The sequence below is a fragment of the Pelophylax lessonae genome, assembly GCF_965119305.1.
Source record: "Pelophylax lessonae genome assembly, chromosome: 7".
In the NCBI taxonomy this organism is placed as follows: domain Eukaryota; kingdom Metazoa; phylum Chordata; class Amphibia; order Anura; family Ranidae; genus Pelophylax; species Pelophylax lessonae.
In genome coordinates, this window is record NC_138774.1 from 248,993,739 (window position 1) to 249,018,427 (window position 24,689).

Genomic DNA, 24,689 nt, shown 5'->3' on the forward strand with positions numbered 1-24,689 from the left:
AACACCGGTGACCGTAGTCATTTAGACTGCCGTGTCTGGGTGAATGGAGGACAGAACGAAAACGTTCCATTTGTCCCTCCACTTCACTGCAAGCAATTCATCGCACCTCAAGCAGGCTCTCTCCCCCGAGCTCAGTGGGGCATTTACTAGCCGTTGGGGGAAGCCCCGGCGATTAGATCGCATGGTGCCACAAGCGCCAATTTGCAATTGAAAGAGGTGTCTAAAAAGTGGCACGCTTGAATAAAAATTGTCCATGTACAAGTGGTACCCCTTTCCAAATAAGGGTGACACCAAGTCCCAAACTATCTTGCCGCTGCTCCCTATGTGGTCTGGGCAGTCGGGGGGCTCCACAGAGCTATCTTTTCCCTTGTAGACACGGAAACTAACTGTATAGCCTGTGGCCCTGTCACACAGCTTGTACAGCTTGACCCCCTATCTGGCACGCTTGCTGGGGAGATACTGTTTGACAGCAAGGCGGCCAGTAAACTTAATCAGGGACTCGTCAACACAGACATCTTGTTGGGGGGTAAACAAGGCTGCAAACCGCTGATTGAAGTGGTCTACGAGGGGCCGAATTTTGTGGAGCCGATCATATTCAGGGTCTCCGCGAGGACGACAGAGTTCATTGATGCTGAAATGCATGAACCGAAATATTTGTTCATATCGAGCCCTGGACATCAGCAGCAGAGAACACGTGAATTTGAGAATTGGGTCAGTGGACCAATATAACCGCAATTCATTCCTTTTTTGTAATGCCCGTGTTGAAGGATAGGCCCAGAAAGATTTTAAAATCGGGAATCGTTATAGGATTCCAGCTGAATGGTCTGGCAAGGGGTGAATTTTGGGTTGGCGGCGATTAATTGTTGTGCATATAAATTTGATTGATCCACAATAGATCTGAAAAGATCTTCAGTGAAAAACAGCTCTTCAGGGAGGGCACTAAGGGCTCTACGGGCCTGTCTTCGAATACGTGGTGGCTGCGGGCCACTACTCGTGCTAGCCACCGCACCAGCTTCAACTTCACTTATGGGACTCGCCACGTCACCAAGTGTTACTGCAGTGCTGGTTGTACTAGGCCGCTCGTGCTTGCCAGATCACGGGAAGTGTGAGCGGCACTAGTACTGGCACTCTGCTGCATATGAGAAACATCCGGTTCTTGCATCTCCAAACTCCAAAATGGGGTCGGGTACGCCTGACCTTAGCAGGGACCCCTCTGTCGTCTGAGCTATCTGTCAGGGAGCTGCTGTCATCAGGTTCGTATACTGACCCTGATTCTGCCAGTGAGGCTTCCCCATTGCTCTCATCTGACATGGTCAGTATACTGTAAGCCTCTGCACTACTGTACCAACGTTTGGACATTTTAGTAACTAAATTTACCGGTACAGTAGTGTGACTCACAGGTAATAAAAGCACATGGTTGTCAAGGACTATTTGGTCGCAAGAAAAAAAACTGCTAGTGCTAGCAGAGATCAGTCCTGACTCTGCTAACGCAGCAGTTTTGTGTGATTTGTGTTTTTTGGAAGTGACAGTAATCTATTGATTACTACACTTGCCTGGGTAGGGTGGGCTGGGCGGAGGGGCTAAACGCAGGTGCTGGCAGGAATCAGTGCTGATTGTGCAAACACTGCGTTTTGGGAACACTAAACTATGGGGACGCTAGTATAGTTCTGATCAGATCAGATATTGATCTGTTCAAACACTATACTAGTAATGGAGGTGTGTGTGTATGTGTGTTAGTGTACTTGACTCCGACGCTAAATAACGGTGGTGTGACTCGTGTCACTAATACAGTGATCGGTAATCACTGTATATAGTGAACACTGTGACAGGGCAGTTAAGGTGTTAACCAGTCGGAGATCAAGGGGTTAAACCTTTATTAGGGGATAGATGGCGGGTGCCCTAACCCTATTTGGGCCTAACGCAAGCGCAAATTAGGGTCACAAGTGACACTTACACAGTGATCAGTAAAAGATCTGTATACCACTGTATATAGTGTTTACTGTGAGGGGTTTGGGGGGTGATCAAGGGGTTAAATGTGCCTATTTGAGGTGCGTCAGTGTAGTGTTTGGTGAAACTCCCGTTTTTGATGTCTCTCTGTCTTCTCCTGGAACCGAAAAGGGCTCCAGAAGGGACAGTTAACATCACTTCCCCTGCCTGTGTTTACATTACACAGGCAGGGGACATGATGCCATTGGCTGGAACCGATCACCAGATCCAGACCAAAAATCATTGGTCTGTATCTGGTGACTGATCGGTTCTCTGCCGAATCAGACCGGGAGCGCACCCTGCGAGCCGTGATCGCGCCCGACGTAGGTCTACGTCGCTGGGCGGAATCGAGCTACTTTGCTGCAGTACCAGCTCAGTGAGCGGTCGGCAAGTGGTTAAAACCAGTTACATCTCCTTATAACTCTCCCATCCACCCATGATCATATATGGATCATATAGATTTGTCCATACCTATGGGCTATTAATAATTTGGTAGTCCTTTGGTAGTCCCTATCGCCCTATTGTCCCCGATGAGGAAATGTTGCTTGTATGAAAATGTTGAATGCATTTTGTGGTTTCTGTAGTAAATGTGACAATGTTACCTGAATTTAGATAGGAAGGTAACGTGTGTATATATATATATATATATATATATATATATATATATATATATATATATATATATATATATATATATATATATATATATATATATTTAACGTGTATGTAAGCATTTACATAAGTTTTGCTACTTATGTTTGAGGGTTAATGAGAGTAATATTAGGAGAGATAAGTAATCAATAGTGGTGCACCGAAATTTCGGCCGAAAATGGGCCTATCCCATTTCGGCCGAAAACGGGTCAAAGATGTCGAAAATGAATAGCCGTGAGGAAGGGGGGCGTAGCGCAGGTGAAGTGTATATGAACAGACCAGGCGGGCGAGCGGCCGCTAATAGCTGTAACGAAGTGAGCCCTTCACTTCCCTGTCAGGCGGGTATCTCCGCTGACAGGGAAGTGAAGGGCTCACTTCATTACAGCTATTAGCGGCCGCTCGCCCTTCCCGGTGTGTTAGTTCATATACATAGTCAAGTAGTAATGACATCACTGAGAGGCGGGCCACCGGGCAGAGGCGGGATTTTGAAAGGAGGACCCGAGAGGAGCAGAGAATTTGCCTGCCTGTGACATGGAGGAGCCGGTGTGCAGGAAGAAACAAGCACATTGTTAATCTCACAAGTAAGCACTAAGCAGATTGCCATCATTAACTCTTGGGGGGGGGGGTTAATGTATTGCCACTGCTGGTAACTGATGCATTAGTGACCGACCAGTGGCAGTTAATTGACCCCTTTGATACTGGTTGCACTAATGCAGCACAAAGGGGTCAATTAACTGCCACTGGTCGGTCACTAATGTATCAGTGACCAGTGGCAATAGATTAATCCCCTCATGCTGCATAATACAAATACCACTGGCAATTAAATTAAGTCATTTCTTTTGCATGTGTGCGCTATTCTTTTTTAATATACATGTCACTTGGTCAATAGCTGCATCGGCTTTAGATATACATGTTCAGGGTTTGCTCCCCCAATTTTTTTGCTTGTTGCTTGCATAATACAAATACCACTGGCAATTAAATTAACCACTTGCCAACCCGTCACAGTACATATACTGCGACAGGGTGGCAGCTACAGGTGTACGTCGCTGCCTGTTTCTGGTGTATGCCCCTGTTCTATCTATTTTTAACATCATTTGGGGGGAAAAAATAGAATTTTTGTAAGAAATTTCTGTAAAAATCTTTTCTCCGAGTCCTGTGACAGTTGCCGCCCACTCATACCATCTGCATGTCTGGGTATTGGCCTTCTCCACAGGAGTAAGCTAGGCAGAAGATTTTGTTACAATATTCACAAAAAATTTGTATAGACACCTACAGGGGGCTGTCCCTTCTGGTCAATACCCCCAGCTAGCTCCATTCCCAATTCAATTTGGTAGCAAGCAGTATAGAGATCCATCAACCTGTAAATAGGGGTGGGGGGCGGCGACTGTCAGAGGACTCCGAAAATAATTTTACGGTAAGTTCTTACAAAAAATTCTATTTTCTCTTACGTCCTCTGACAGTCGCCGCCCACTCATACAATCTGCACGTCTGGGACGTCCCAAAGCAGTGTAGATGTGACAGGGAAAGGTGGAACCTGATCCCTAATTGAATAGGCCTGCACAATCATCTGCCTGATCCATTTTGAAATGGTTGCCGCAGGCGCAGCCGTATCCTTCCGAGGTCCCTCAGGAAAGATAAAAAGAGAATCCAACGTTCTCAAGGATTCAGTAGACGATAGGTAAACCCTGATCGCCCGGACCACATCCAAGGCAGGCAAGGCAAACTCCTTAGGATGCTTAGGCTTCGCACACAGCAATGTCCTCGTTGAGATGGAAGTCTGAAACCACCTTCGGAAGAAAGGACTGTTTAGGTTGCAAGACCACTTTATCCCTATGAACAACCAGATAGGGAGAGCGGCAAGATAGGGCCGCCAACTCCGACACTCAGCTGTGATCGCCACCAGAAAGGCAACTTTCCATGACCGCACCGGCAGAGGAATCTCCCAGATGTTCTCAAAGGGAGGACGTTGCAAAACGGACAGAACCAAATTCAGGTCCCAAGGAGGCAAGGGTGCCCCCCTAGGGGGAGCCAGATGATGCACCCCTTGAATAAAGGTGAGGATCAAGGAATTTGACGCCAAGAGGCGCTGAAAGAGAATGGCCAGCACAGACAACTGGCCCTTAATAGTGGTCAGCGCAAGACGCTGCTCCACACCAGTTTGCAAGAACGCCAACACTCACGCCACCGAAAAGGAGCGTAGATGGAACCCCTGCGACTCGCACCAGGTGAAATAAGCCTTCCAGGTACGATAATAAATCTTATCTGAGGAGGCCTTCCAGGCCTTGAGCAAGGTAGGAATGACCGCCGACGAGAGACCTCTCTCTCAAGACCTGGCTTTCAACAGCCACGCCGTCAAAGCCAGCGACTGTAAAGCAGGATGGAAGATCGGCCCTTGAGACAGAATATTGTCTCTTAGCGGGAGCCGCCAGGGAGGCTCGACGACCAGTTGCATGATGTCCGCGTACCACGACCGGCGCGGTCAGTCTGGGGCCACCAGAATCACCAACCTCGTTTCCGAGACCAACCTGCGAAGGAATCTGGACAACTGAATCGGGGGAAAAGGCATAACCCAGTCAATACCGATTCCCAGGCACCACCAATGCGTCCGCCAGAGGGTCGCGCGTTCATGCCACGAATCTTCCCACCTTGTTGTTGAGACAAAACACGAACAGATCCACGTCCGGGGATCCCCACCGCGCGCACACAGCATCTGAAACACCTCTGGGTGGAGGGACCATTCCTCTTGATCCAGGGTCTGGCGACTCAGATAGTCCGCCTGCCAGTTCTCCACACCTGAAATGTGAACTGCCGAAATCGCCGGGACCTGCGTCTCGGCCCAGGACAGAATCTCAGCCACTTCCTTGGCTGCCCGGGCACTCCTGGTGCCCCCTTGGTGATTGATGCAAGCCACTGCAGTTGCATTGTCCGTCTGCACGCGCACTGTGCAGCCCCGAAGACGATCCAACCAAATGAGCAAACAGAGCCTGAGTGCCCGCAGTTCCAAGACATCGACAGGGAGGATTCCCCCTCCGACCAAGTGCCCTGGGCCGACAACTTGCCCAGAATTCTGCCCCAGCCCGACAGGCTGGCGTCCGTGGTGACCACGGTCCATAGTAACGGACGAAAGGACTTGCCTTCCTTCAGAGCCGGAGACTGGAGCCACCACAGGAGATCCGATCTGACTTGGGGGCTCAAAGAAATCCTCCTTTCCAAAGACTGAGGATGTCTGTCCCACCGGACCAGAATCTCTGCTTGATAAGATCTCGTGTGAAACTGTGCAAATGGGATCGCCTCGAAAGCCGACACCATCAAGCCCAGGGACCGCATGCAGGTCCGAAGCGAGGAGAATTCGTTGTCCCTGAGGGACCTGACCTCGTCCTGCAGGATCCGGAGCTTGTCCTCCGGAAGAAAGACATTCGCCTGGGCGGAGTCTAGAATCATTTCCAGGTAAGGGAGGCAAACAGAAGGGGACAAAGTCGACTTCTGAAAATTGATGGTCGACCCAAACTCCTGGAGCGTCTGAACCGTGATCGACAGATCGCGCAACAGAGTGGCACTGGAGCTCGATCTTAATAGGAGATTGTCCAGGTAACCGAGGATGGCAATCCCCTATACCCGCAACAAGGCTAGAACAGGAGCCAAAACTTTGGTAAAAACCCTTGGAGCCGAAGCGAGGCCGAAAGGCAACGCCACGAACTGATAGTGCTCCTCCGCTATTGCGATTCGGAGGTACCTCTGATGACCCTCGTAAATAGGGATGTGTAGATACGCATCCTTGAGGTCGATGTACGCCAGAAAATCCCCTGGACTCAGGGATGCCACCACCGACCGGAGGGACTCCATTCGGAACTTCTGAACCCGCACAAAGCGGTTTAGAAACTAAGTCCAGTATCGGAAGCACCTTGCCCTCCTTTCTGGGCACGGTGAACAGATTTGAGTAAAAACCCCGAAATCCGTCCCGCTGTGGAACTGGGACAACCACCCCTTGGGCGATGAAGATTTGAGGGAAAGAATCTGTCTGTTGGGCGTGATCGAAACTCCATCTTGTACCCTGACCGAATGAGTTTTTGAAACCACCTGTCCTGAATCTTGGCCAGCCAAGGTTCGGGAAAATAGCGCAGACGCGCCCCCCCCCCACCTCTGAAACAGGTGAGTGCGCCCCATTCAGGTCGAAGGGGTCTGAGCCGCTGTGCCAGCGTGGGCGGCTTTTGACTTGCCCGTCCAAGGCTTCTTCTGGCCACTAGAGGCCTTGAAGGACTTACCTTTGTCTTGTGCCTTGAAGGCACGAAAGGACCCCTGGTTAGGTTAAAAGGAGGGACCCCCCACTTGCCGCGGAATGATTTTCCCCTGGACACCTGGGCAACAGAGTGCTTTTGCCCCCCGCGATCCCCTTGACTAGTTCATCCAGAGAATCCCCAAAAAGACGACTCCCCGCATAAGGGACGTCAGACACTGTCTTCTTGGAAGATTGGTCGGCCGCCCAGCTTTTTAACCAAATGATGCGACGAATTGCAACTGCTGAAAGTCGTGCGACTAAAGGGGCCTCATCTAAGGCCGCGTCACACATAAAACATATGTAAAACATATGGGTTAGGCATAAAAACAGCCTGACCCATTTGCTCCACCATCTCCAGAGCAGCAGGAGAGGCGGCGTCAGCAATCAGAGTGCGCTTAAGCACCTTGGCCCACTCCACAACAGCCTGAGAGACCATTACCGAAGCGAACACGGCTTTCAGCAAGGAACCCGCTACCAGATAGATGTGGCAGGAAAGTTTCCACCCACCTATCCACCGGGTCTTTAAACACCGGATAATCCTCCGCGGGCATTAAAGTGGCCTTATTTAACCTGGACACAGTGTGGTCCACCTTAGGAGCCACAGTCCAGAGAGAATCCACCGGATCCGCAAAGGGATAACGGTACTGAAATCTCTTTGGCACCACAAAAGTTTTAAATGGCGCCATTGTTCATTCACAGTTTTGTGAAACTCTGCGGGACAAGGAAAGACCTGACCCGATTTTTGGGCTTTGCGGGTCCCAAAGGAAGACCGCTTACCCGACAGGTGGGGCTCATCATCCAAATTTAAAGTGTCTTTAACTGAGCTAATAAGCGCGGTCCCGTGCTGATCCGGAGGGGGAATCCTCCTCCTCCACATCAGACAAAGGACTAAGACCCCTCAGGGGGTACGCTGTCCGTGGCAACCAAATCTGGCTCTGAATCAGAAGACTGAAAGGGCATAGGCCTTTTCTTAGAAGCCCGGTCAGACATCAACAAATCCACTTTTGACGCTAAAGTCGCAAGTGCAGCAGTAAGTGAGACTATAGCAGAGGATTCAGGAGTACCTGAACCCTCTACCAGATCTGGGGGGAATTTGCTATCCTGGGACTTCATAATAGCAATCTCAATTTAAATGACGCTGGCCATTTAAATCGGCGATTCTCGCGGTCCCCACCGCAAATGGAGAGCAAGTCCTGTGCTACAGGAAACTGCAAAAAAAATGAATGCTAGCAGGAATGCAGACCAGGAAACACAATAAAAGCCCCCCACAGTGAGCTATACTTGCCACGCTGCTGAATCGATCTGAAGGTGAAGAAAGAGGAAGTGACCTCAGGCCTCTAGAGGCAGACACAGCCCTGAGCCACAAAAAAATGGTTGCCAATACAAGTCTATGGAAAAAGCTCTTAGAAAATGGCTGCTGACCACATAAGGACATTTTGCCCACACTAAATATGGCGCCCGATTGGCGCCAACAGCATAGTAGAAAATGGCTGCTGCCCTCACTATGAGGCCAAACAGCCTGCCCACACCTAAAATGGCGGTCACGCAGTTTCGCACCGATTGCGGCCCCCACACACCATGTACTGTACCCCAAATAGTTGCACAAGCACTTAAGGGACATAGGAGACCCCCTGCAACCCCCCATACAGCGGTGGAACCGCACAGCACCCCTGCAGGGACACACAGGGACCGCACCTACAGACATGAGGGGGGACATCACAGAACTTACACCGCACTGCCATCCCCATAAAACAGAGGGCCCACATACACACCCCACAGACAGACAATGCCAGAGACAGAGGGGTAGCATGGTACTCACCGGTCCAGCGAAAACGTGGGTACCACTCTGACAGGAAGCCTCTTACTCTGAGTGGTGGTGCCGTCAGCCGAAGGGGACGCTAGCAACATGCAGGCGTACCGCAGTTGAGACATCCCGGCGAAGATAGCAACTTCGCAGGCTCGACCCTGAGAACAGGGACATTGTCGTTTGCGAGGCCTGGGCGTACCAATAACCTGCTAACGCTCGATGGCAGGCTGGGATTCCGTAAGGCTCTAGAATAACCAGTGCGATTCCCAGCTCCGCAAACGCTGTAGTCTTCCTAAGTCTGACTAACTAAGCGCAGGAACAAATAAAAAGCTATATTTTAAAAGAAAAATTATTTTCTAGGAGAGAAAAAATAAAAAGAAAAAAGGCTGAGACCGCAGCCCCAGCCAGGGAAAAGCCAGCCTACTCCTAAGCTAGGCAGCAGCAAACTGAATTGGGAATGGAGCTAGCTGGGGGTATTGACCAGAAGGGACAGCCCCCTGTAGGTGTGTCTATACAAAGTTTTTGTGAATATTCCAACAAAATCTTCTGCCTAGCTTACGCCTGTGGAGAAGGCCAATACCCAGACGTGCAGATTGTATGAGTGGGCGGCGACTGTCAGAGGACGTAAGAGAAAAGTTTTCAGTTTTCGGCCAAGGTCATCCTGAATTTTCGGTTTCTGTTTCAGCCCAGAATTTTCATTTCGATGCATCCCTATCAAATTAAGGTAAAAGTTCTGTAAACTGGTACTGTATATGAGAAAGACAGAAGTCCTTGTTAGAAAGTCTTTGTATGTCAGTATGGATATCCAGCATATTTTTCTCCATTGAGCTCTGTTGTGTTTTAAAGGGTTCCTTTAAATTTTTTTCTTTTCTTGAGCAATGTGCATATGTATATACACAAAAACATATATATAAAAAACTATATAAAATGGGGCTGGCTTGATGGACAACTTGGTCTTCTCTGCAGTCACTCTTTATGTTTCAATTTGTCCATCCTCCTAATGGCAGAAGCAAGTTGTCTGAGTTACCTGTTCTTACATTCCCCTAAGAAACTCAGAGGCAAGATGTGTGCAATTGTGGGTTCCCATAGTTGCCCACCTACAGCAGCCGTTAATATAGGTCCAATTCTTTTTGTAGCTTTAAGGCTACATTCACACCTGAGCGTAGCGTTTTCGTGCGTTTTTTACCGCGATTTACAGGCGTTTTTAGATTGAATAGAGACCAATGGAAAACACCTGTAATCTGCCCAAAAAGAAGCTCATGTACTTTGAGCATTGGGCGTTTTGCTCACAGCGTCAAAACGCTCAGATGTGAACAGGGGCCATTGAAATGAATAGGATTTGTCTTGTTGGGAGTTTTGAGAGCTGATCCTAGAGCAGAAAAACTCCCAAAAAATGCCCCAAAATGCCTACATGTGAATGGAGCCTTAGATTTGTGTGTTTTGTAATAGTTTGGTGAACATTATCTGATTACACAACCATATGGTACAGTACCCAAGTCTGTTAATACACAGTTCCAAAAGTAGCAGTGCTTTAGAGGCATACAACTCTTCTACTTAGGTCTTTGTATAATTACCATAGAATCCATATACTTGTGTGATTTGTCTGCTTTCATGATTTCCTCTTAGCAGTGTAATACGGTCAGGCCATTTGGCTTTCAGAGCAAGCAGGTATGTGAAGGTCTCCAAGCTGTAATATCCTCTGTCTACAAAGTCACCCTTTAAAAATTGAAAAAGAATAGTGTCAGCACAATTAGATATATTTAGCATTAAAGAGTGCCAAGCAAAGAGAATATCCAAATGGCTGCTACTTGTCTAAGGCTATATTTACACACGAGTATGGTGGGCAAACAGACTGATTTGCTACTGGTGGCATTTTAATTCACAAGCGATGCACAGGTTTTGCATGGTTACACTGCTATTTTAGAGCACCAGAGGGGGAATTTATGAATGAAGTAGCTTGGGTATAATAAGTCTGGCTCACTGCTCCTGTTAAGCATTGCAAAGAAATGGATACATTTTCCTAACACAGAGACCGGCTGAATACCGTTATATCTTTGAAGCCAACGTCACCATCAAAGCTAACTTAGTAACTTTTAAGCCAAAAAAAAAAAAGTCTATCAAATTTAGCCAAACGATAAAAAAAATTAGATTTCTGACTTACCGTAAAATACAATTCTCTGATGTTCATTGACTTACACAGCTCCTGATTCTTCTTAATCTTTGGGTTATACTGCCCCCTACAGGAGGACACTAGGCAGGAAAAAGCTCGACTAAGCCCATGGGCAGTCCCAGGGGGTAAAACACCCACTCTCAGCTCTAGGCACTCAGTTTTGTTACAAGCAGTGTCAGAAGAAAGCCAACTACACAGAGGGGTGGGTGCTGTGTCCGTCAATGAACATCAAAGAAATTAACTTTACGGTAAATCAAAAATCACATTTTCTTTCGTTCATTGAAGGACACAGCTCCTGATTCTTCTTAACCATTGGGACGTCCCAAAGCAGTGTTACTCGAGGGGTGGGAAAACATCAGAAAAAAATCCCCAAGGCTAACCATAGCCAACCAGGCAACCTAGAGCTCAACCATAAATAACTGGAGCTCACCTGAAAAACAATACACCCTCAAAGAGGACCAGGTTCTCTAAACAGCAGCCAGAAAAACCTTTGTGTTTTTTTATAGGTTGAGCCAGATGGACTTGTGTCTTTTTTCAACCTAATACTGTAAAAGAAGTTCCTGCAGATGCCAACACAGCCACTTCACAAAAAACTTTGTAAACGTGTGTGCAGCGACGACCAGGTGGCCGCCTTGCAAACCTGCATCACTGAAAACTGAAGTCGGAAGGCCCAGGAGACACTTAGCGCCCTAGTAGAGTGCCCCTAAACAGGGAAAGGAGGAACCTGACCCCTGATGCAATAGGCTGAATCACCATTTGGTCCATCTGAAAATGGTCGCAGAAGAAGCGGACAACCCCTTGCGAGGTCCGTCCGTGAGTGCAGAGCCTGACTTCCTAAATGACTCATGGCTTGCCAGACAAGGTCCTCTTGGAACCTCTTGTGGAGGATCCGACTTGATCGTTGAGATCCTGAGAGACGAAGAGGCCGCTGAGAATGGCCCATGTCTGACAGGGCTCCTTGCACTTGGTAACCTGCAGTATGAGAGAACTCTTCTCCCCGTGAGACCCTTAATGATGCCATCCAAGGAAGCTCCAAAAAGGCGATCCCCCTAAAAGAGGGAGATCAGGTAAGGTCTTCTTAGAAGTCTAGTCCGCAGACAAGCATTTCAGCCAGACAATACAGTGCTTTGAAAAAGCATTCACCCACCTTGACTTTTTAGCTAATTTTGTTACATTACAGCCTACAGTTCAATGTTTTGTTAATCTGAATTTTAATGTGATGGATCAGACCACAATAGTCTAAGTTGGTGAAGTGAAATGAAAAAAAATATATACATAACTGGATTTTTGAGGTACCGTAAAATCCTTTTCTCTTAAGTTCATTGACGGATGCAGTTCTCTCCGATTCATATCAGTAGGGTAATACTGCCCCCTACAGGAGTAGGACGCTAGGCAGAAAAAAGTTCTGGCTATGCCTATGGGCAGTCCCAGAGGGTACACCTTCTCTTCCTGCATAGGATGTCAGTTTTGTATCAAAGCAGAGTCAGAAAGTAATACCAACCCAACTCAAAATAGAGGGGCAGGTACTGCGTCCGTCAATGAACTTAAAGTGGAGTTCCACCCATTTTAGTCACTTTAGATGTATGTAATCCCCTTGAAAACGAGTTTTACCAATGGAAAGTTTTTCTGTTTTTTTTTTGTTGCTAGTAAATACCTTATTTTCTGCTTTATTACGATTACGTCATTCGGCGATTCGCAGTGTGTGCTGGGATGTATTTCAGGGCATGAAATCTTGCATTATTTCACAGGAGATGAGCTGTACTGCGTGGTCTGCCCCGCCTCCGCCCCACCTCCTCTCAGTGAGCAAGGACTGAAAGCATATCCTCACTGAGCTCACTGAGAGGAGGCTGGGCGGAGCACGGCCTCAAAAGACTACATACAGTACAGCTCACTGAGAGGAGGCGGGGCAGAGCACGCAGTGCAGCTCATCTCCTGTGTAATAATGCGAGATTTCATGCCCTGAGAAACATCCCAGCACACAATGCGAATCGTCGAATGACGTATTTGCCGACTGGACCCGGAAGTGAGAAGAGGATAAATAAAGCAGAAAATAAGGTATTTACTAGCAAAAAAAAAAAAAAACTTTCCATTGGTAAAAGTCGTTTTAAAAGGGGATTACATACATCTATGTAATCCAATTTATTAAAAATGGGTGGAACTCAACTTTAAGAGAAAAGGATTTTACGGCAAGTCAAAAATCCAGTTTTCTCTATCGTTCATTGACGGAGGCAGTTCTCTCTGATTTATATCAGTAGGGACGTCTCAAAGCAGTGCCATAAAATGCAGGGTGGGAACAGCAGAAAACAACAAGTACCTAAGGCCAAACATAGCAGACAAGGCAACATAGGACTAATCAGAACAAAAGATGAGGCCCACCTGATACAAACAGTAAACACCCTCAAGGAAGGTCAAAAGCCCTCCAAACAGCAGCCAGCAAAAATCTTTGCGGCCAAAAAGGCATCTGAAGATGCCAGCACATCTACCTTATAAAACGTGGCAAAAGTGTGAACAGACTACCAGGTAGCCGTCTTGCAACCTGGAGCACAGATGCCTACAAGGCGAAAAGCCCAGGAAGCACTAGGCGCCCGAGTAGAACGCGCCAAAATAGGGAAAGGCAGGACCTGACCCTTAATTGAATAAACCTGCACCACCGTCTGTCCGATCTATCCGGGAATAGACACAGGCAGTCCCGTTCACGGGCCATCCGTAAGCACTGAGAGCAAGCTGACTTACGAAAAGTCTCAGTAATCGATAATCGTTGACAACGAATGTCATTATCGATTATTGTCATTATCGATTAGTTGCCGCCGATTAGTTGGTCTGAGTACAGGGCTTTTCTCCCTGCCTGTCAGTGCCATCCCGTCTCTACAAGCTGCTGTGTGAATACACTCACTGTGTTTCACAGCGTCGTTCTGCACCCAAGTGACAGCCCCCTCCTTCCTCCTTTCCTCTCCGCCTTCTTGTTGACGCCAGTGAGGAACTCTCAGCCGTGCAGTCAATCAGATCGAGGGAGGAGAGAGGGGAGAGCGAGGAGAGAAGCAGCTGATCACGCGAGTCCTGAGCTGCTCTAAGATACAGTATTAAATAAAGAACGCCAAACAGCCTAAGAAATATATACTTATCCGGATAGTTAATAATCCTTATAAGGTGCAATACTATAATAGAAAAATAAGTGAATAAAAATGTCAGCCAGAGATATGCAAAGGATGTGAAAAATTATAATAGTGCAATTCGACTAATAAAATGGGACTTCACTCCATAATAGGGAGCATAGAAAGACCCACTATATGTGCTATAAGGATGTTTTTATTCACTTATTTTCTATTAGAATATTGCACCTTATAAGGAATATTATAATAGAAAAATAAGTGACTAAAAACGTCCTTCTAGCACATATAGTGGGTCTTTCTATGCTCCCTATTATTGAGTGAAGCCTCATTTTATTAGTGAGATTGTACTATTATAATTTTTTACATCCTTTGCATATCTCTGGATGACATTTTCATTCACTTATTTTTCTACTATAATATTGCACCTTATAAGGAATAACTATTTTATCCGGATAAGCACATATTTCTTAGGCTTTTGGCTCTGCATTGATTCTTTGTTTAATTTTGGTTTGTGGTTAGTGAAAGGCACTTTTTGTAAGCTGCCATTAGGATTTATTATTATATTATACAGTATATAGCAGCATAATTAAAATAAAAAAAAAAAAAAAAAAAAAAAAAAAGCAGTTAAGGCCCCTTTCACACTTGCGGTAGGACCGTTAAGATCCGCCTGTCAGTTTTTCAGGCGGATCTGAATGGATGCCCCATGCATCTCTATTGGGCATCGGATGTCAGCAGAGACATGTCCGCTGACATCCGATCCGATCCTGTCCGTCAAATCCGGACGGATGGAAACCCTATTTTCCGTCTGTCTGGCAGATCGGGTGAGAATGGACAGGCGGTCCGTTCTCAGCCGATTCCCCCATAGAGAACAGCGGGGACCTGACAGCTCCGTCTCTGCACACAGTGCGGAGATAGAGCTGCCATCCGCCTGCTCAGTGGGGGAATCGATCCCCCACTGAGAAAAAGGGAGTGCGCTGACGGAGTGTGAAAGGGGCCTAAGGTATCAATGTACTGGGAGCATTATGTGTCCTGCAAATGTTACTTTTTAAGGATTGTATTCCAAAAATGTGTTTGCAAGAGTAAGCAAAAAAAATAAAAAATTTCAGCATTTGGAATAATAGAAGTGAAATATAGTGCCCTCATTGGTGTTCCCAGGAGGAATGGTGCCCCATCATTGGTGTTCCCGGGAGGAATAGTGCCCCATCATTGGTATCAATGGGAGAAATAGTGCCCCGTCATTGGTGTTGTTGGGGGGAACAGTGCCCCATCATTGGTGTTGCCGGGAGGAATAGTGCCCCATCATTGGTGTTGCCGGGAGGAATAGTGCCCCATCATTGGTGTTGCCGGGGGGGAAAAAATGGCATCGAGTTTTTTTTAATGATTTTATCCGATTAATCGAAACAATAAATCGGCCAACTAATCGATTATGAAAATAATCGTTAGTTGCAGCCCTAGTTCGTTGATTGCAGGAGCCGATGCACGATGGGTCTTGTTAAGCATCTATTAAACCCTAGATGTATTCCTCCATAAGGATAAAAAGTTTTGTATTGTTGCATACCTTGTCTGCTCCTGTAGGTGTCTGCGTCACCCTCCTCGTTAGTCCTACATTGCGGTATTACGCAATTTTTCAAACCTACAGCACTATACAGAATACCTCACTATAGCTCCAGACGAAGCTATTGTAGCAAAACATGTCTCTCTGATGTGATGTATCCACCCACATATGTTATCAATAGTTTTGTATAGTCTGTTATTTTGTATTCGTTACTAATCAGCCCCACTGATATGATGATTTATCAATGCCTTGTTTGAGGCTAAATGTTTATACTTCATTGTAAAAACTTAAGAATTTATAAATAAAATTGTTTCTTTTACTTTGGTGCCTTTAAAAGTCCTTGCCTCCCCAACCATTCCATGTTCTCTATAGGGTCTAGGTATCGCCTCCTGGACCTACCAAAAGCAAAACTAGTAAAAAAAAAAAAAATTATATTTTGAAATTCGGCACTGCGTTACTTTTAAGGACAATTGCGCGGTAGTGCGACGCTGTACCTAAATAAAATTGATGTCCTTTTTTTCCCACAAATACAGCTTTCTTTTGGTGGCATTTAATCACCTCTGCAATTTTAATTTTTTTGCGCTATAAACAAAAAGAAAAAGACAATTCTGGAAAAAAAAAAAATATATATTTTTCACATTCTGCTATAGAACATTCTCAAAAAAAAAAAAAAAAAAAAAAGTAAAAATAATTTAACATTAAAGGCCAATTGGTTTTCCGCTACATATTTTTGGGGGAAAAAAAAAATAAAAAAATAAAAATTGCAATAAGCGTATTTCGATTGGTTTGCGCAAAAGTTATCGCGTCTACTAACTACGGGAAAGATGTCGTTTTTATTGTTTTTTTTTTTTAAACTAGTAATGGTGTCGATCTGCGATTTTTAGCGGGACTGCGACATTGCGGCAGACAGATCGGACCCCTGACATTTTTGACACTCTTGGGGGGAGCAGTGAAATTACTACAGTAATCAGTGCTAAAAATACGCCACAGTAACTAATAATGACACTGGCAGGGAAGGGGTTAACATTGTGGGTGATCAAGGGGTTAAATGTGAGCCTAAGGGAGTCATTCTAACTGGTGGGGGGGGTGGCTTGCGAAATGATCACAGACACCTGTGATCCCATATAGAAGGATCATAGGGGCTCTGATCATTCCAGGGAGAAGAACGGTCAGCTGTGTTTACAACAGCTGACCGTTCTCTCTCAGCGGGTAAAGATTGCAGGTGGCAATCGAGCCACCTAACCCGTTTCAAATCGGTTTTCCCGCTGCCGAGTGGGGGCGGTAGTGCGCCCCCTAGTTGCAGGTGCGCGACCGACGTAGGTCTACGTCGGTTAGCGCAGGAGAGCCACCCTGCCGCAGTAAAAAGGCGGTGGGTGGTCGGCAATTTTTTTTGAGCAGTGTATTTATTAACTCAATACAGGTTAAGCATTTATATTTAGTAGGAATTTTGTAAACTGTGCTGTGTTTTTATCTGCGAATAAGGATTTTAGTGTATTTTTTTAACGGAAATATTGATTTGATAAACATTTGCATAAATGTCATAGTGCCCTCAAAATCAGTAGCAAATTATTTGTATTCTAATGGTCATGTGCTTTCAGAAAACATATTGTTTGATGGGTCTTTAACAAAACTCTGAAAGCTGTAAGGGAATCATAAATAGAAAAGTTGCCAAAATGGACCAGCCAGCTAAGTGTGGAGCACAGGGCCTGGCAGCGAAAAGGTTAACCAGAAACAGTGAGCATCAAATTAAACTAGAACTTCAGATCTGCATGCTTGCATCAGGACAGAAACACACATATACTTTTACATATAGTTACATAGTAGGCGAGGTTGAATAAAGACAATAGTCCATCCAGTTCAACCTGTGTAGGTGTGTGTGACTGTAATCATCTAACATAGCCCTCAATCTCCTGATCCTTGAGATGTAAGTCTAAGAGTCTTTTGAAAGTCACCATACTACCCGCAGAAACCACCTCTTGTGGTAGACAATTCCACAATCTTGTAGCCCTAACAGTAAAGAACCCCCCACGTTGCCTGAGGTTAAAACGCTTCTCCTCTAATCGCATTGTATGTCCTCGAGTCCTCATGCAAATGTTAGACTAATAGGACAGCCAAGCAATGTACATTTTCAGATCAACAATGGCAGCCCCTTATTACTCAGAGCACGGATTTCCTTTAATAGCAAGAAACTCTCCTTTGTGCATCTTTCTGGCTGTGATTTTTTGTTCAAATTCAAAAAGGCGCAACTTTCTTGCCTTGGGAACTAGGCCCCAAACACTTTTCTCTCAATAAGAAATAAGTGGTGACTAGGGGTGTTCTCAATGGGCAAGATGGAGGATGGGAAGTCAATGCCTCAGTAACAGAGTGAAATAAGCTTTAGAGGGGTGCACAGAAAAGGCTTCCTTAGCGTATACATTTTTTAAGAATTTACAGTGGTTGACAGTATTCGTTTGGGAAAAGTAGTTTGAAAATTGCATTAAGAAGTGGAGCAAATTTAGTGGGATTACCAACCATAAATATGTAGTTTGTGTCAGGAACTTGTCCTCCAGTCCTGAAGAGTTCACCGAGGTCGTAGAACTAGAATGAAGCCAACAGTCAATCATTACATTTTAATGCACACATTATCAGAGAGACCAAAAAAAAAAAAAAGTCAAGTACATATATGCACGCGTCTTAATTTACAAAAAATGAAACACACACAAAAGCCATATTTGATTCATCTACAAGTGTGATTTAAAGTGGAAGAGAATTTCACTTTTGTAACAGATTACATCTGTATGTAGGCATTACTCCAGCAGCTGGTCTTTCCAGCTGAGCCCCAGAATGGGTCAGACTTCCCCCTTTTGGTTGGGGAACTGTAAAGAGGTTCGAGCAGAACCCAATACCTCTCTTCCTTGGGGATCTGTAACAATTCCCTGAGCCTGAAGTTGGCCTGCTCTCCTCTAAGACAAAGGCACACATTTGAAGGCCAAAAACAAGGTGAAGAAGAACAGCTCTTAAATTCATGTTTGGAACCTTCTGTAACCAGGTCTACGGTCTCCAGGCACAAGAGGTTTGTGAATGCCAGCAAATGTTCCCCCCACTGGTAATAATGGTGTGCTTCTTCATTATGAAGAGGACTTGGAAGTCAGTTTAGAGCCCTGGTGTAACCTGCGGCCCGAGGACCACATGTGGGCCTTTGGTATATGATGTGCGGCTCTCAGACCTCAGAAGTTTGTAGTGGAAACATGAATTAGTGTGATAACATTGACCTTTACTAGCCTCATGTAGCATGTTACAAGTTTCGTATGGTCTTCTGAAGCATATCCCCCAGTCAAAAATGCAGCATTGTCCACACTTCTAACCCTCACTTCCTTTATTAGGTCTGCAGTTTCTGACAGTGCTCCTAAAGCAGTGTTACAGCTGTACAAAAAGAAATTAAGAGTCAGCAGCTACAAATACTGTAGCTGCTGACAATATTATATATATATATATATATATATATATATATATATATATATATATATATATATATATATATATATATATATATATATATATATATATATATATATATATATATAGACACTTACCTGTCCAGGAAGCCTGTGATGTCAGCTCCGATTATTAGATCTGCTGCCGGATGCTGTCGCCGTTACTCACTCTAAGGGAAACCGGCAATGAAGACTTTCGGCTTCGCAGCCGGTTCCCTACAAAGTGCGCTGCGCATTCTTATTGGCTCGGCGGAGTGGGAAGGAGAAAGGGGGTGGAACTTGCGAGGGATGGAACTTCCGAGGGACGGCGCCACGGCACCGTCTTCGGGAAGTGTGGAAGGGTACCTGTCAAAAACAGGTACCCGTCCCCCCCCCCTTCCCCCTGAAAGGTGCCAAATGTGGCCCCGGAGGGGGGAAGGAAGCAGAAGAGCAAAGTTCCACTTTTGGGTGAAATTCCGCTTTAAGCATACATGGCAGGGCAGACTGAGACCCAGAGGGAGGGTCCCGCAGCTTCCAGGAGTGAATTAGGTGGTGAAACAAGCTCCCCAGGCTCCATGACTATAAAGGGTTAAGCGGAACCGCTGCTCAGCAAAGAATATTTTTTTTTAAAATGGGAGGCCCCTCCCCCCTGTGCACCGCTGTGGCACAACAAGAAGCAGCTCACCCCTGGCCCTGTATACAGCAAGAAAGGATAGCATACCCCCAGAGACTCACCACCTGAGCTGGAAAGCGCCAAAATGATCTGCCACACTGCTGGAAAGAGGAAACACTGACCTGACACTAGAGGTCCCCACAGCCTCAGCACTGTCTCCAGAACAAAAACACACATAAGAGAGCCGGCTCTTACTGATTCGAGATGGTGGCAGGTGTCAGGTGCCGCCCAGTGAGGCCTTCTCCTCCATCTAGCGGCACCTGACACCTGCCTCCCTCCCCCATGTCAAAGGAATACACACTCTCCTGCCTGCCATCTCACAAAGGCTCCAGTGCAGACTCCCATCATGGAGGACGGACGGATTATGGCTCCCCCTTCTTAAAAGGTACCCCACATCCTGTATTATTTTAGATGTCACTACTGGACTTCAATAAACTGTGGTTTTTACAAATTCAGTCTTAGTGCTCACCAGATAGGGCACTGATCAAGAGAATACCACCCTATAAGTAGCCTGCTCCTGTCAGCGCTTTCCCTCCAACTGTGTGCTTTTTTTCAGCACTGTCTTCGACTACAGGAAAAGGGCCACCAATGCAAATCTATGGGGGGAAACCAAAAAACATGGCCGCCGAACCAGGAATCACAGAGACCACAGACAAATAGCGGTACCACGCGGCGCCGCACGGGACCCTGGACCCCAGGGAAAAAACATTTACAGACCCCAGGAGAGGACCCCCTAGAGACCGCCTCCCCCGCAGCCCCTCAGGTACGGACACCTCTAATAGGGAACGGCAGGGGCATCAGCCACCGCTCCCCCCGTCCAGCACCATGTAGCCCCCAAATGGGGAACAGGTGAGGGCCTACCAAATTTAAGGGGGAACCCCAAAAGGAGGAGGGGGAAGCACAAGTGGGAGGAAGGACACAGGGGGGCCTACCATCCCCGAGTGGGGGGTGGGACCCGTGCGGGTTGTGCTCGCAGGCAAGACTGGGAAGACCGTAAGGATCTAGAATATCCAGTGGGTCACCCAGTCTGACTGTTGATTGTAGTTCACACAGGAACAAAAAGAAAAAAGTAAAAAAATCAATTTAAGTAGGAAAAAATGCAAGGACCGCAGATCCCAGCAGAGAGCCAGGTCCTTACTCCTGAACTAGGCAGAAAAAAAACTGGAAGTCCTAAAGCAGGTAGTGATGGTATACCCTCTGAATCAAAAAATGTTTCCGCCTAGTCCTACTCCTAGAGAGCAAGAGCATAAGCTCAATGGTCTAAATACTTGAAGCTGTGTGTCTTAAGCCTCGTGGCCGGGCACCATCTTGGCTGCAGAACTGGGGCCCATCTTATGCGGGGTGAAAAAGGCTTGGAGCCAGCTCCGTGAATGTCCACTGCCACCGGGCATTTTGAAAGCGGTGCAGCGTCGGGAAGGCATCGTCCGGTTGAGTGGGAGAGTCAGATCGGCCGCTATTGCTGTATATTTACCCCGGGATGGAGGCGTTCTCAGTGCTTGCATACTCTCTCCATGACAATCAGGTCACGCACCAGGTACCAATAATCTTAGCAGAACAGCGGTCTAACTGGATCTGGGCTATCAATTCCTTAGTCCCAACAGGGAGCCTTTTTAAAGAATCTGGTAATTTATGATGCACATCAGTGACCATCACCTTCAAAACTGCAGTTCACTGCAGCTTCCCTAGGTTGGTGGATTAATATAGAGGAAGACTTCTTTTGCCAGTGTCCATTCACCTGAAGGTGGTGCATAATCCAGGTGGTCATGATTATTAAAGTTTGATGCAGTCCAGTGCATTTTTTGCCCCCCCCCCCCCTTTTTCCTTCTTAACCTTAAGGGTCAGTTCACACCACAAAAATGCACGCCGGATAAGTTCTGCATACGTTTTTGCTTACAGTTCACGTCACACGCAGTTTGTGTGTTTTGATATGGTTTGCGATGTTCCAGTACAGTTCTGTGCAGAAAAAAATGCAGCATGTTCTACTTTTTATCTTCTGCACCAGAAACTGACTGGAATGGACTGCACCGGTGTGAACTAGGGCTATTGGAATGCATAGAAAGCACTGTTCACGCATTTTTCATGCAGGGAAAAAAACAAAACCGCACTAGACTTTATCTGGTGCCAACTAGCACCCAAAAAGGAAATGTGTGTTCCGGCGCGTTTTAGGTGTGTTCCGGGGTTTTTTTGATACATTTTATCGCGTTCCAGTACAGTGCAGAAAAAAATGCTACTTTTTTTTCTGGAACGAGCTTGAACTGATAGCACTGGTGCGAACTATGCCATTAACACCATATAACCTACTATCCATGTGTTTTTGATGCAGAAAAGCAACGCACTAGACTGCATGTGGTGTGAACTGGCCCTAAGTGTTTTTTAAAATGAAGCCTCTAAATACCTTTTTCAGAGATCTTCAGTCCAGTCATGTGACTCCCAGCCGCTCTATCTCCCTGACCCAGGGCTAAAGCGGGAGGGGCTGAGCAGCCAGCACAGCTGTTACGTGATCCAGGCACCAGAGGCGGCAGGGAGCGGAGGACAGACGAGGCCTCGGGCCTGAAGCGCCACTAAGAGGAGTATATCATAAGAAGAGTATACAGTCCGGTGATCAGGGTATAACCTAGGAGAACACTAACACTACTTCCTGATTCAACTAGAGGAGACACCCTATGAGCGCATATACATTGTTATATCTGGTAAGAGGCTCTATTGTGTGGTTACAACAGGGTGAATCTGCATGCCTTGCGGTGATTTATTGCCTATGAGACATATACATCTGGTAAGCAGGATCGGCAGCTGGTGTTGGGATTTTAAATCATGTAGGAATGACTCTTTTTTGGAATAATACTTCAAGCACCATCACCACAACACTTCAGAACACTATTGTGTCATCATTTGATGGACTCTTATTTTGTTTTGAAACACTTCATAGAAATTTTTTTTTGATACTTTGTAATCACTGAAGAATTGTTGTTATCCACAGTTATTTCACATACGAAGAGTCACATTTTATGTTAAACATTTTTGTTGAGCATTGTATCATTGTTTAGCGCACCAACCATCGTTTATATATTATTTTGCTAGGCACAGTTTCTTGGTTGCAGCTTTACACAGTATTAATTATCAGCGCACTTTCATTTAATCTTCAGTTACGTGGCCTCCCCGACTGACGTTAAAGGGAGATCTCGGCCCCTCCCACTGCAGCCCTGGATCGGAGTAGGAGAGGCTGGGAGTCAAATGATCGGCCTGAAGATATGTGAAAAAACCGACAGACTTACCAGTAACTGTTTCTTCGAACCTTTCAGGATGGCAACACATGAGAGATGAGAGGCTCCACCGTACAGGAAACAATCAGTGCACAGCTGCTTATAAGGCCCCAACCTTCCCCTTGTCTCTCAGTTGTAAAAAAGTAATTCTCCCACCGAATCCACAAGAGGTATACATTCACTTGGGTACTTACCACCTGTTAACATTCTTTCCTCCCCCCTTAACTGGGCAGAAAGTAGGCCTGCCTTCCTGGAAAGTTCATAGAAAACACTGTTACCGGTAAGTCTAACCGTCGGTTTTTGCCTCTCACTTTCCAGGATGGCAACACATGAGAGGATATTTAAGTAACTGCAGGCCTACCTTAGGGTGGGACCACCGCCTGCAGCACATTTTGGCAGAAGGCTAGGTCTTGCTGAGACAGTACCTCAACTCTATAGTGCTTCAGGAAGGTGTCTTGGCTGGACCAGATGTCTGCGAATCCGTTCCCAGGAGGCTTCCACTTTCTCAGCCCAGGATGTTGCCAGGGCTCTGGTTGAGTGTGTTTTCAGCTTTGATGGTGCAGGAATGCCTGAAATCTCGTATGACACAGTAATGGCTTGTCTGATCCATCTAGAAAGACCTTGTAAGTACCCTACCTTTCTAGCTGTTATAGCTAATAAGAAGGCTAGTTTTAGGGTCAAAGACTTAAAAGGAAACCTCTTCAATAGGTTCAAAAGGGTTTCTAGATAATGCCTCTAGAACCTAGTTGCCAAGGCTCGCCATCACTGCCTTAGAGTATATCTTCCTCGTTACTGGTTTCCTGCTCAAGAGGAGTAGGTCTGTCACTCGATCTGAGCAGCTCTTTATGCTAAGGATCTGGTGCTCACTAACCAGGCCGTCAGCTGGAAGAACTTCAGCCTGGGGGTGTAATACTAGATCCTGAGAGAGTAGGTCTGGAAGCTTCCAAGGAGGCGCCACCAATAGGGCCTTCCGGGTTGCAAAGGAGGCACCACTAATAGCGCCTTCAGGGTCGCAAACCACCATGGCGCAATCAGGAGGAGGCGGAGGCCCGAGGAACCACTGTTTCAGTATGACTCAAGGGATTAGAGTTAGAGGGGAGAAAGGCCTAAGCTAACGAACTGCCAGATCTGAGCCAGAGCATCCAGGCCCTCCAACTCTTTCCCGTGAGGGTGAAGAAACTCTTTGCCTTTTTGTTCTTGAAGCTGGCAAATAGATCTATTTCTGGGCAGCCACATTTCTGGACTAGCGTCTGAAACACATTCAGATTCAGTTCACATTCCCCGTCTTATTGGTTGACGGCTGAGGAAATCTGCTTCCCAATTGCTTTACCCCTTTATGTAAATTGCTAACAGACCAACCTTCCTTCGGCCCAGCCTAAGATCTCCTTGGCTAGGTCTAGGAGGGGTCTGGACCTGGTACCTCCATGGCAATTCAGGTAAGCTACTGCCGTAGCGTTGTTGGAGCAGACCTTAATCTCCTTGCCTGAAATGGAACTCTCGAAGGTCTTTAGAGCTTCGTCCACTGAAATTGGAAGAAACCTGGGCTACTTCCTTGTTCCAGGTGCCCTGGGCTTTGGCTTTCTTTAGGTGGGGCCCCCCATGCCAGGTGCTTGCGTCTGTGGTGACTTTCAGAGGACCCTACTGACCCCAGGGCCTGCCCTTCTCCAGATTGTAGACCACCATTTTAGGGAAGATTTTAACTGAGGGACGAGGATTAAACTTTGATCCAGGGACTCAACCTTTTTGCCC

At 46.4% G+C, this 24,689-nt stretch overlaps 1 protein-coding gene across 1 annotated transcript in view; it reads right to left on the reverse strand.

Annotated features, from left to right (window-relative positions):
• The window catches only part of PPP6C (protein phosphatase 6 catalytic subunit), a 94,550-nt gene that overhangs the window by 35,944 nt on the left and 33,917 nt on the right, over positions 1–24,689 (reverse strand). The window contains exons 3-4 of the mRNA XM_082263792.1: positions 18,067–18,132; positions 10,295–10,436 (exon numbers count right to left, since the gene is read on the reverse strand). Coding sequence (XP_082119918.1) covers positions 10,295–10,436; positions 18,067–18,132 — 208 coding nt within the window. The remainder of the gene's footprint in view (positions 1–10,294; positions 10,437–18,066; positions 18,133–24,689) is intronic.